Source organism: Silurus aristotelis, assembly GCF_946808225.1.
Source record: "Silurus aristotelis genome assembly, chromosome: 27".
NCBI lineage: Eukaryota > Metazoa > Chordata > Actinopteri > Siluriformes > Siluridae > Silurus > Silurus aristotelis.
The window spans coordinates 298,117-311,818 of NC_139600.1; the positions used below are offsets into that span (position 1 = coordinate 298,117).

At 42.7% G+C, this 13,702-nt stretch overlaps 1 protein-coding gene across 2 annotated transcripts in view; it reads left to right on the top strand.

The window, feature by feature from the left end:
* Positions 1 to 13,702, top strand: part of LOC310721003 (catenin alpha-2) — a 234,519-nt gene that overhangs the window by 49,265 nt on the left and 171,552 nt on the right. The window contains exon 1 of one of the 2 annotated variants that reach the window (XM_083532180.1): positions 9,147 to 9,508. The exons of the other annotated variant lie outside the window; for it this stretch is intronic. Within the exon in view, the coding sequence (XP_083388306.1) occupies positions 9,467 to 9,508 (42 nt within the window). The 5' untranslated portion in view covers positions 9,147 to 9,466. Of the gene's footprint in view, positions 1 to 9,146; positions 9,509 to 13,702 lie in introns of those variants that run through there. 2 annotated transcript variants of the gene reach the window in all.

Sequence of the window (13,702 nt, forward strand, 5' to 3'; positions counted from 1 at the left end):
TGGTTTGGAGCATGCGGATGGTTCGGGGCGTGCGGAGCGTCCGGATGGTTCGGGGCGTTCGGATGGTTCGGAGCGTGCGGATGGTTCGGAGCGTTCGGAGCGTCCTGATGGTTCGGAGCGTGCGGAAGGTTCGGGGCGTTCGGATGGTTCGGAGCGTGCGGATGGTTCGGAGTGTGCGGAGCGTCCGGATGGTTCGGGGCGTTCCGATGGTTTGGAGCGTGCGGATGGTTCGGGGCGTGCGGATGGTTCGGAGCGTGCGGAGCGTCCGGATGGTTCGGGGCGTTCGGATGGTTCGGAGCGTGCGGATGGTTCGGAGCGTTCGGATGGTTCGGAGCGTGCGGATAGTTGTGTTTAGGATCTCGGCAGCTGCTGTGTTTGTGTTTGAAGCTGCTGTCAGGCTCGGTGCTCTACAGGGTCTGGTCTCAGTGTGTCTGCAGTCCGACTGAGTGAGCCGAACCATCATTAGCTCTGTTCCTTCAGCTCACTCCACCACTTCTCCACTGTGTCCTTGGGATACACTTCACCCCCTGCAACCACATCCATCTCCGAGAACGAGGGAGGAAGGAAGGGAGGGAGGGAGGGAGGAAACAGCTTTTATTATGCTTCATTGTGCTCCAAGTGGCAGGGGGGAGGTTCCTGAAAAGGCCCTCGCCTGATTGCTTTCATTTACAGCACAGGCTTCATTAATGCAGGGAATTGGAAAAGGACCGCATTTCTTTCTTTCTGTCTATTCTCTTTTTTTCCTCCTGCCCTCTTTTTCATGATTACTCATAAACCCAGTCTGTTTGCTCGGAGCTGAAAGTGCATTTAATAATTGTTTAAAAGATGTGATTTTTGCGAGATCTATTAATAAACTTGGCATTAATTAATGCACGCAGACATACGCCTCCGGATCAAAAACGAAACTACTTTTTTACTTTAACAGAGACAGGAATAGTACCGTGTTATTAAACGCTGGCTTTCACAGAGCTAAACCTGACCTACAGCTGACCTTCATGATGATCAACCTATATAAAAGTCATTAATTATTATCAAGTCCAAGGTTCATTCATTCATTCATTTTCTCCCGCTTATCCGTAATTCGGGTCGTGGGGGCAGCAGTCTAAGCAGACCCCCGCCTTCGACTGCTGCCCAATCCTCACAGCACCGTCCCTTACGGTCCCTCCTGCAGGTGGTGAGCCCACGGGAAGGCAAGTCCAAGGTTTTGATCAATATTTACTTTCTGTGAAGTTTATTTCAGTTTTGCTTGTGGAACTCTTTGTCAGTGGACATCGTGCCAAAGCAGCAGTACAGAAATAAATAGATCACAAATACATCTTTTACGTTTATCCCATACACGTTTATCTCTAATGAGACAGGAAAACCCCTGAGACTTCTTGAGGAGAAAACCATTAGAGGAACCCATTTCTACTCGTTTTAGCCAATTGGGCAGCATCACTCCTCTGTAGTGGCTGAAGTTTAACACATCGAACACACAGTAAAATCAATAACTTCATCTGTGTATCTGTTATATAGAACTACAGAGGACGATTGTAGGTGTGGTTTCACGCAGACGTTGTAGCTGGAGCTCCAGGCTGCTATGTAGACGCAATGCATTGTCACATTAAAGCTGCAGTAGAAGTGCCACAAGTAAAGCCAGGTACTGATGTAGGTGAGGAGGCCTGGGTGCAGTCAGCATTCACATTCCTCTGAGGTCTTCTAGCTCAAGATCTTTCAGTCCAACCCATGTGAAGGGTACCTTCATGGAGCTGGTGTTGTGCACTGCGTCTGAAGGTGTCCTCTACACTTGTGTGCCTCCGAGTTGGTGGTAAGTTTGGGGAGGAACCACATATGGCTGGAAAAGCTGCGTGTTCCAATACTTTTGCTAAAATAGAATAGACTTTGTTCTATGGCAGGTAACGTCACCTGGATAAAAGCCTTCGCTGGCTATTTCAGTGCTTATGTAGGGCTTATGCAGCAATTATGAACACCTGGAGTAGCCCAGACTCCTGTCGTTTCTCATCCTCCAGGTGTTCCGGCGTGACGTCGTGTTCTTCCTCAGTCCGTCTCAGTGATCTGAGTTTAGGGTAATGAAGTGAGTGGAGGAAGAGGAAGAAAAGAGGAGGAATGAGGAGCAGAAAGCAAGAAGGATGGATGTTGGTTAGTGGGGAATCAATCACACGTCTGTTCTCCCTTGTTAGCAATTACCAGAGCGCGTTACAGCGTAGCACCTCAAGCACTTTGTCATCGGCTGGCACCAGCAAACATCTCAAACCTCGGCCGTTTGTACGTTACGTCCCAGAATGCAGCGGGGCCGTCAGAGAACGTCCTGCCATCTGCCGCCATCGGTCCCGAGCATCAAGGTGAAAGCGGTGCTGAGGTCAAAGGAATTTAAGAGTTGCCAGGTGTTCCACATTAGCTGCGAGTTTGTGTGTGTGTGTGTGTGTGTGTGTGTGATATTTTGTAAACAGTATGTGAGAAGGTCCTGCACAGCATGTGGCTGACACAACATTATGAGTTCTGTCTGTTGGCCAGAAGAGGGATGAATATACCCTGCTGTTCCTATACACACACACACACACACACACACACACACACACACACACACACACACACACACACACACACGTGTGCACACAGGGATAAAACTCTCTGTGTTATGCAGTTACAGGTTGATTGTTTGTCTATAGATGTTCTGAAATGGTTTATTCCTCTCAGACCTCAGCATCTCGCCCAGCTCACATGTGTTTTAACCAAAAATCCAAACCGCTAGAAACGTTATCTCAAATCAGCTTCCAGATATTTCCCCAGTTTACAGTGTGACGTCACATCAACGTGGCTGCTCACAATGTGAGGCGTGAAGATTTAATTTTATACTATAAAGTATCAGAGGTCACCTTCACCATTCCAGTTATTGTTAGGTTCATGTTATCATTATTGTTAGCTGGCTAGCTTGTGGCTAATACAACTCACTATTGTCCACTGGGTTCTTGGTTGCTGATGTTCCAAACGTCCACTGAGCAACTTGTGGTAACTCAACATTGTTTACATGGTCGCTTGATGTGGATGCTGCCTACTCGTGTCCACTGGGAAGCTGGATGTGACTGGTACACTTAGAGCTTAGTGATGATCAACTCATGATCTGAACTCATGAAATATCCTGTCCAGAAATGCAACTATAAATTAATAAAAAATAAAATAAAGTAATCAAATGGATTCAAACAATTAAAATCGGTGAGTTCAGCATGGAGCTCGAAACATTTCCTGCATCCTGGATGTGAGACTGTTCCACAGTGAAGGTGTTATCCAGCCTGTTTGTCCTCCAACCCACATGGCACAGGCGAGTAAGCGGCTTTAGCCGGTGTCTGGCTGTGAGCTGAGATAAGCCGAGTAATAGGTTTCTCAGGGACGCATGGAAAAACACCAGGAGAGACTTCCAGCCAGAGAACAAGTAGAACGGCAGGATCCAACCTCATGGCTTCATGTCTCACAGCTCAAATCTGAGATGCGAAAAGTCGAGAGGCACTGAATTTGGTCACAAGTTCCACAAAGGTTAACGGCTGTCATGTTCTAGTTTATTTACTGATTTATTGATTTCAAGTGGAAAAGAAATGATTGAGATTATAGTCAGAGTTTGTTTCTCTCCAAGAAACTCCAGGGAGATGAGTGTAATGTGTTCTGTACATGGGTTATAATGCATCACAAACACTGTCTGTCTGTCTGTCCATCCATCCATCCATCCATCCATCCATCCATCCAAAAGTATAATATTGGGATGTTGGTGATTGAAGTGATTGAAATTTTTATAAAAAAAAAAAAGCTGCATTGCAAATTTGCCTAAAAACATTCACACACGAGATTAAGAAAAACAAGGAAAAAAAATCTGTACTTTTTTTTAATAACTCAATTGAAATCCTTACAAAGATGCTACACACAAATCCTGCAAATACAAACTAATGCTGAGGCGCTAATGCTTCAGAGAAAAAGAATACAATTCAATTCATAAAAAAAAAAAAATAAAACTTGCAAAAAACGTGCAGTAGAAATACAGACAAAACAAATAAAAACAGTAAAAGTTCATTAGCATGCAGGGTACGAGTGTGTACTGCAACAACAACATTATATATATATATATATATATATATACATAATTTCTTTGCAAATATGCTTATTTAATTTTCAGGAACGTTTACATTGCAGTCAATAATAGAAGAAAGTAATATTTGAATAAATGTATTATTTATGATTTTATGCTTCATTATTTATATGATTTTAAACTCTTTATAATAAAACAATCCGGGGTATAAAGATGTGCAGTATTTTCTGCACCACAGCCACTAAGTTGTATTTTTTATTAGTAATAATTTCACTCAAATCATCAGTATACATTAGTTTTTTTTACTTGTATGTGTATTTTACAAACCCTCCAGAAGCCAGATAAAGAAGATGATTTCATTTTTCAGTATCCACCTCTCGACTTCTCCACCTCAGGTTTATTTCGGCTTATCGTGAATGAATCAATCGCGTCAGATCAATCTTTCCCCGCGTGATCTGACGCAGTAAATCCAGACTAATTCTCCGAGTCTGGCTCCTGGAGCCCCAGCTGGCGAGGGCAGCCCAGGTGTCGCGATATCGGACGGATCTGTGAGTGATTGCTGGAGGGATGCCGAGGCTGACACGTGTCAGAGATGATAAGAGTTCCGACAGCACGATTAACCTTTGTTCAGCCACCGCTTAACTGTTAGGAGTAAATAATTATCAACGTACTATGCATCCTGTCTGACCTCCATGCTTTCGCTGACTTTAGGGGAAAATATTGGATGCTAAGCTGTTGTGTTAGAGCCAGGCTGGAACACACACACACACACACACACACACACACACACACACACACACTTATCCAGGCTGTAGGTGATTGGCAGAGATTTGCACATCATGTCTGCACTGTTTCTATAGTTTAGCAGATTTTTGGAACCTCCCCTGTCTAGACGTTGAACGCAGTAGAACACAGATTTGCAGTGCAGTTGTGCAGATTTTTTTTTTTTTTCCGACACAAGAAAGTTAGTAAAGAGGTAAGGAGGCCCTGGGGGGAGGAAATAGCATGATATGGCATCCAAAGACCTTCTATTCAAATTTGTGTTTGGTAAAGAAACTGCTTGTGAAGCTGCATGTCATTAGTGCCCCGATGTTAGGAAGCTGGGGTCAGAGCACCCCTGGAGCACACAGGGTTAAGGGCCTGATACCCCCAACCTGTAAACCAGAGCCTTAACCACTGAACTCCCACCTCCCACAAGGAAAGTGTTACAGCACAGTGAAATTCTTTCATCCCCCTGTGAAGCCCAATGTGAGGAAGCTGGGGTTGGAGCACAGGGTCCGCTATGATACCGCACCCCTGGAGCACTAAGAGTTAAAGGCCTTACTCAAGGGCCCCGAGTGTGGGCCTCGAGTGTGGCAGCTTGGCAATAAAAGGCTTGAGGCCCCGACCTTCCTATCAGTAGGGCAGAGCTTTAACCACCTCCCCATGAGTTCAGAATGAAGCGGAGTAAAATTAAAAATATGAAATTAAAGAAATAAAGAAATCAAATCCAGCACCAATGTCTCAGGCAGACTTTTTTCCCGACAGCACCAAATGTTATTTCTTAACTTGTGCTTCTCATTACAAAAGGAAAAGCCACAAACAAACAGAGTTCCAGCTATAGAGCTGATGCTGCGTGACTGACGGGGCTTAGATAGCAGTGCGCTCAAATCCGCCTGAATAGAACAGAGGATTGCTGAGCTTACTTTAGTTATTTGTTGGGTTGTAAACGCCGAGCAGGCATCCTCCACTGTTCATTCTTTCATTTTGTTTTCCTCGCTTCCTTCTACCTGAGCTGGTTTCCTGCTCGAAGGCTTGAACCACTACCAGGTTTTTTTATGGCTGCAATGAAGCAGACGCCAGATATTTTACTTAAACACCACCGTCCCTGCTGATACCTGAAAGATGTAACACAGAGGCAGACTAGCACTGAATTATGGGATTTCCCCAATTACCATCTCACCTTTTGCTCCAGACAACAAATTGATGCTTTTATTCAATCCCTTCTGATGCTTTTTTGTTGAAATGTCTGTTTCCAGGCTAATTTGCTGGAAATCAGGAAGTTTTTTTGCAGCAGCAGTGAGATGTCGGAGCTTTGTTCGTGGACCCTGAGGTTTGTTGGGTGGGAATAAAAAGGAGCCAATGCATCAGTTTTGCTCCCGTAACCTGAGGCAGGGGCAGTAAGTTCACTGGGTGGGGCAGATGTGTCACATGACAGGGAAAAAGGTTCAAACAAACTGTAAGCTGGGGTAGCTTTGATATCAGGGTGTTTGCACAGTGGGACTTATCGATTCCACCCTCACTGACCTTCAAGCTTACACTCAAATAATAGCTTTGTGGAGGGTTTTGTGTACACGTGTGTGTGTGTGTGTGTGTGTGTGTGTGTGTGTGTGTGTGTGTGTGTGTGTGTGTGTGTGTGTGTGTGTGTGTGTGTGTGTGATCAGAGCACTAGGAACAGAATTCTAAACTTTGCCAATTTTTTTGCATCAGATGAAAGAGATCATCCTCAAAAATGACAAGACTCGAAATATGCCGGAAATATGCATTTATTTTCATATTCTCATCCGCCAACTGTCTCCTCTTTATCGAGTCACGGGAGATCAGGGTTTATCCTGGGAACACAAGGCATGCAGCTCAGATACACTATGGATATAGTGTTCCACAGTTCCACTGTCTCATGGGAAGACATGATCTTGCCTCTTGTTATTGCCCCTTGATCCCTTCTTATAGGGAAAGCTTAAGGGTTTCTTCTTGTTCTTCATCATTATCAGCCAGTTTTTTAAAAGTGGTCTAAACATTTGATGAGGTCTTCCAGAACCACAATTTCCAGAATCAAAGACTGGTGCACCAATCAACTCATGGTCTAAACCTCACCACCATTAGCAGTAAAGCAAGGTGCAAGTCAATACAGGTGGAACTGTTGAAGATTGATGCTGTCCGACACCATGGTTTGATCCTGAGCTTGGTATATTACTGGAATTAGATGTTCTCTCCACATGCTAGAAGGCAGAATTGCCCCTGTGAATGTATGTGTCCATGGTGTCTGCATGCAGGATATATCACCATATAGTGCTTGTGTTTCACAGATAGACTGAAGATCCTTCAGGATAAAAAACACTATAAAGCAGTTACTAAAGATGAATGTGGGATGTAAATGAACAGATAGATGATCACATGAAGAAGTAAACAGTTTATTAGCACTTTCTTATCAAACTGAAGAAAGGTGTTTTTTTCCATGTCACATGTACTTCACAGTACAGTGAAATTCTTTCTTCATATATCCTAGTGGTGTTAGGAAACTGGGGTCATAGCACAGTGTCAGCCATGATGCAGTGCCCCTGGAGCATTGAGGGTTAAGGGCCCTGCTCAGGGGCTCCCAAGATTGGCAGCTTGGAGATACCAAGGGCTTTAACCCCCGACCTTATGATCACTAACCCAACAGGCTTAACCACTGAGCTGCCACCTTCCCCAAGCCAATAAACACAACAACGAGAGCAGATGTAGCTCACTCTGTCTTGTCCTGTGTAGATACTGGATGTCTTGACTCAGACAGGAAGTTATGTCTTGGGCAAGCACAACTTCAAACCTCACTACATTTGACCTTCATAAACTTTATCTGAGTGATGAAGTGGTTGCTCAATTTGTAGATTTGAAATCCTCGCAGTCAAACCCACCACTTGTTGATTACAGTGATGCTTAAAGATAGCCTGGTGTCACGTGTCATTCTTCCCCCCACACAGGCAGTTATACGTGATTGGAGACCTTGTGGTAAACGTTGAGATAATCAGGATGGGCTTTGTGACGAGGATTTCTTCAGTCCTCCATGTGAATATCATACGATAAATGTGGCGTTTGTGTTCCCATTACTTCCTAATACCATATAGGTTTCCTTGAATATCAAGTACTTCACAACCTTTTTGAAGCCATTGATGGCCGTTTCTATAGGTTCTTATTTCAGGTAGTTATAGTCGTGGTCTCTTTATGCACAGTGTTTGGGTGTATAAGCATGCTTGGTGCTTGCGACTCGGTAGTGTAGGATAATACCAACGCTGCTAACTGATTGCTCTTGATATGGCTATATATAGTTTTTTGGACACCCCAAGTCTTGTGTTTGGAAAAGTCTTGTGTTTGGAAAAGTCTTGCGTTTGGAAAAGTCTTGCACCAACATTCTATTATATCTCTAATTGTGTGTGATGTGTACGTTATAGTGGCAGGAAATCACTGATTCAGGAAGTGAAAAAAAAAAGGCAGGTGTTAATGTAGGTGGCAACTGCGGCATCACATTCCACCTTATTTCTTTCTCACACCTTTTGCTTTTATGGGATTTGTGAGTACTTTGATGGAGGCTCAGAAGGTGGTGCAGAGTTACTGTTACCACCCATCAAGTGTTTTTTTCCTCGTACACCACAGCAAATTGCCTGCTGTAAAGTAAAACCTGCGCTAAAAGTCATGTCAAACATCTGTGTGGCAGATTTGCCCAATTTCACCAGGTACACCATTAGTCTTGAAACGTTTTGATACCACCTCGTATATGGATAAAAGTCTGTGAACACCTAACATAAGAGCAGTGCATGGTGTTTGAACATTCCATTTCACATTTCAGTCAAAAGAGTGTGAGTAAAGTCAGATACTGATGAGGGTGAAGTGAGGAGGCCTGGGGTGCAGTCAGTGTTCACATTTTGCCCAATATGGTTAAGGTCAGAGCTCTATAGCAGGAGATCTTCCACTCCAAATGATGTAAAGCATATGTTTATAGACTTTGTGATTTGAGGCTCCAATTTCAAGTGAAGGCGAACTGTAAAGATTGTGTGCAACTCAGTGGAAAGAGTTTGGGAAATGAGCACATTTGGATGAAGGAGTCTGGTTTCACGATACTTTTGTTCATGTAGAGTCTGTAAAATTGACACACTCCATCAACCCTCCATCACTGTTCATGTTTTACAAAGAACCTCCTGCTCGATGTAATTTGCACACCACTCCCGACTCATTTCCTGTTTCCGGCATGTGATCAGGGTTTACCCGCTAGCCGAAGCCGGAAACGCTTACATCTGTCCGCTAAAAGTTTATTAACCTTGAAATGAAGCCGGGCGTCAGAGGGCGCAGCTTGTGACTCTCGGCTTGTAGCAGAAAATGAAAAGGTGCTTGATATATAGTCTGAGGGTAATAGACTCCTCTGGCTCTTGCTGATATGTCATTAGAGGCACTTACATTTTATAAATCAGCCTTTGTTCTGCCCTTTGGATGCCACGATTGATTTCCTTCATTTTTCTTCTGCTCCGAATCTTTTTTGATCTGTTCCTGCAACGATGGCGCAGTTCCTCTTTCGCCCCTAAAGACGCTTTCTACTTCTATCCCCAGCTAAAGAGAAGCTTTGGCTTTTAAGACCGGCGGGCGAAGCGAAGCCAAGCTTTAATGAGCGGACCGAGCCGCTGCGTGTCTTTGAATGAGTACGAGGTCAGTGGCGATAAGGCCGCGCTTTGTGTGGGTTTCTCTTTGCTCATAATCAAACTGTGTAGCTTCTTCTCCCGCTGCTCGTCCTCCTACTCACACTGCGACAAACAGCAGACAAGAGATGCACGCCGTGTAGCGAGGATAACTGCGCCGAAAGTCACCCCGTCTCCTGTTCTGATGGATGTCACAAATTAGGTGCTATAATTCAGTTTAGGTCTGTGGAGATTTCATTTGTAGAGTTAAATCCTGATCCCTTTGGGACATCATCGATTCGAGTTGTGTACATGTTGAAAAAAAATAAACAGAAGGCGTTATCTGGAAATCGGTACGGAAATGACAACTTACATTTCACTCGTTTTAATTTGGAAGCGACTTCAAATCACGATTAAACCTGAGAGGTTTCAGCGTTTCCTTCTCTCCCAAAAGTATTGGGACACCTGACTGTGTTTGGATGCGCTAGCATGAAACTTTCCCCAAACGTGAACTAGGAGACCCAGACCTGTTCCTGCATGCGCAAAGCCAGCTCCATGAAGATCTGCTTTCTGTGGCATGGAGCAGGAGATTTCCTGCTATAAAGCTCCAACCCTATTGGAATGAATGTAATGATGATGATCCCTTGTGGCTGAATGTATCTCATAGAAACCTCCAGTGGAATCTAGTGGAACATCTTCCCAGAAGAGTGAAGGTTATTATAAGAGCAAATGGGGACTAATACAAAAATGTCTATACAGTGAATAATCAATTTAACTCAAGCTCTCAGTTTAAAAGTCAAATCTGCTGATCTCCTCCTCCTTAGATTGACCAATCATGGCTTGATTAATGCTTATTACATATAAGTATTTTGCATATAATACGAATGTATGTAATAAGTGAAATATATAATTATGAAATAATATTATTGCTTTGCTAAGTCTTGTTTCAGGCTTATAATTACTCCTTGCTCTCTAATAACACTTCATTATTCATGATTACCATCGTTAGGTATGGACTCGATCGAGCACCTGTTTTTTTAATTACTATTATTATGATGATAAAATTTGCTCTTTAGCCTGATAGCACTCCTCTTCCTTCCTTATCTAATATATGATCACAGGTATGATTCTGCGTGATGTATTCCAAAACACGGCGTAGAAACGAAGCAGTGTGCAGTTTGCTGCTGTTAGCAGACCAGCAATGAAGCACCGGAGTCAAATAGGCTTTTCTTTTCTTTTCAGCTTTACACAGTAAACAGGACCACCTGCGCTACGTGGTACAACGTAAACACAAAACCAACCGAAAAAGTGCATGAGGTGAACGTGGGCAAATATCATTTAGTGCAGAAACCACAATAAAGACAGAGAATAAAGTCGCAGAGCAGCAGTGAGAAGGAGAAAAATGTGTGTTAGTGCGAAGAAATGGTCCATACTATAATAAATTCTGTACATGTAAAAGAAATAGCTGTTTTTGCTGCAAGGTATTTGTGAAATGAATGAAGGTAGATATTTGTGTGTGTGTGTGTGTGTGTGTCAGTCCAGTCTATTTTGTATTGTAAGTCGAATGGCTTGTAGGAAGAATAAGCGCTGGTTGGATTCAGCAAAGACTTTGCCAGTATTCCAGTTTTTTGTCGGAATGTTCAGCTCAGCATTATGTTCATCTGGAAGATAATACGATGTGGTCAAAAGGTTCCTCTCGAGAAAACTTTCTTTAGCTACGTTTACACACTATCACCTTCTAGTCCCCTTGCACAGGCAATACAGCGCTCCCAGTGTTCCTGCTACTTCCGGAACGTGTCCTGGAAGTCTTCTTCTCCAAGTGTGTCAAGCATGGATGCATCTTTGGGAATGGGCGAAGTCCACAGGAGCCACATCTGGCGAGTAGGGTGGGTCATGTGGATCGCTCTCCGACAATCATCATGCACAAGTTGCTGAATGGTTTCGACATTTTCGGGGGTTGAGCTTGTTGAAGGTCTTTCTGATCTCTTGTCGTCTTCCAGCGATGTTCTTCCTCGTATGTCAAAAGTATGACGTGTCAAATGTCTCTGTGCCAGATTTGCCCAGTTTCACTGAGAATTTCACGTTTGCTCTTTGTTCTAACTTGTCCATGATGAATTTGCAGATGTGGTAATGCACGTGTTCAAGAATAGCACCACCATTAGTCTCGGAACTTTTTGACTCCACTTCGTACTTCATACACAGGAAAAAGACATCAACTCGTCATATTTATAATTAAATTTGATCTTTTCTTTAATAACATCTCCACTGGTGTTGGTCGAGACATTGGATCTGAAGGTCATGAGTTTAAATCCCAGCCACACTGAGCTACCGGCTCTGGGCCCCTGAGCAAAGCGGTTCAGTTTTATGAATGAGATAAATGTGAGTCTCTAAAGGCTTCAGCTAAATGCTGTAGATGTAATTGAACAGCACTGAGTGGAATATCAGTATTGATATTGTAAAGGCTGAAGCTGGTTAATTTCTGCCAGGGTTCATCCAGAGACACAGTATTTTTCGCCCGAGACGACACTCGTTTCCTGCTCCGTGTGGGTCCAAAACAAACCACTTTATGTCGACACTTGAGATTCGAGCGTCGTTCTTAAAACACAAAGTAGTCATTAATTTGGGCTATTTTAATACTGCCTCAGAAGCCTCGCCACTTCAGTTAAGCGCTAATGAACAATGAACATCTACACATTTTTGGCCTGTGGTTCGGAACAGGAAACTGCTGAAGAGGAAAAAAACAATAAATGCATAATTGTCCTAAAATAAATACTAGTTTGTGCTATAGAGGATAGTGATAAAGAAACCGGCCTTGTTCATGTCAAATACAAATCACATTACGTTTTTAGGTAGAAATCTAAGGACAGTTCTTGGGTAGTGTGTTAAAATAATCTATATGCATTTTCAATACATTTTCCAAAATCCATCAATAAACTGTGTGGACACCTAAATCTGAAACTGGTCCCCATTCTCTCTTTCTGTGTAATGAGCTCCACTCTTCTGCAAAGATGTTCCACTAGAATTTGTGGAGATGTTGTGAAGATTCATTCAGCTAGCAGGTTGTTAGTAAAGTCAGGTACTGATGTAGGTGAGGTGAGAAGACCTGGGGTGCAGTCAGCGTGAAAGATTTATCCCAAAGGTGTTCAATAGGGTTGGAGCTCTATAGCATTGGATCTTCTACATCTTCCAACCCATGGAAAGCATATCTTCATGGAGCTTTGCTTGGTGTATTTTGTGTCATACTGGAACATGAAGTTCGAATGAAGGGAAAATTTCATGCTACATCCAACGACGTCCTGTACAATTGTGTCTCTTAACTTTGGTGAAGAACCACATATTGGTGGAAAAGTCGGGTGTCTCAATACCAATGTGTTTGAATCTAGTAGAACATCTTCCCAGAAGAGTTGCAGTTATAATAGGAGCAAATGGAGACTAAATGTGGAATGGGAGATTCAAAAAGTAGCACCTGCCAATCTATGGCTCAGGTGTCCACAAACTTTGATTGATAAAATGCATCAATGTGTGTGAAGATGAACAAATTAATAAAACAGGAATTTTATCAGAGCAGTAAAATGGGTTCCAGTAAATTTGAGATATAAAGAAGGAGATCAGCACCTTTACTGTCATCATCATCATTATCATCATCATCATCAATATCAAGTGATCAGGTTCTGACTTATATTTTTCTTTTCACACTGATGGTAATTAAATCATTACATTCTTCTTCTTCTTCTTCTTCTTCTACATCATCATCGTCATTGTCATCAGCAATCAGGTTCTTGATCCTACTCATCATTTTCTTTTTATGTTGATCTTTATATCGACACATACATCTTCTTTTCATATTTATTAGCAACATCTTCTACTACTTCATCATCTTCATCTTCTATTTATACACCTCATCCTTCCATCTACCGTTTCCACTTTAAATCATCACTGCTTCTTCATCATCACCAGTCATCACGTTCTTGATCTTACTTCTCTATTTTCACATTGATCTTTATTTCAATCAACACACACTTCTTCTTTCCATCTTTTTTCTATTACATCATCATCATCATCATCTTTTTCTTCAGACACATTACATCCTTCCACCTTCGCTGCTCATTTCCATTTCATGACTCTGTTCTTTTCTGATTTATTTTTAAAGGAGTAATCGTGCTCACGCGTCATCAGCCCTTCTTTATGTATGCAGTGTGTTTTTTTAAAAAGGTAAATAATGCAT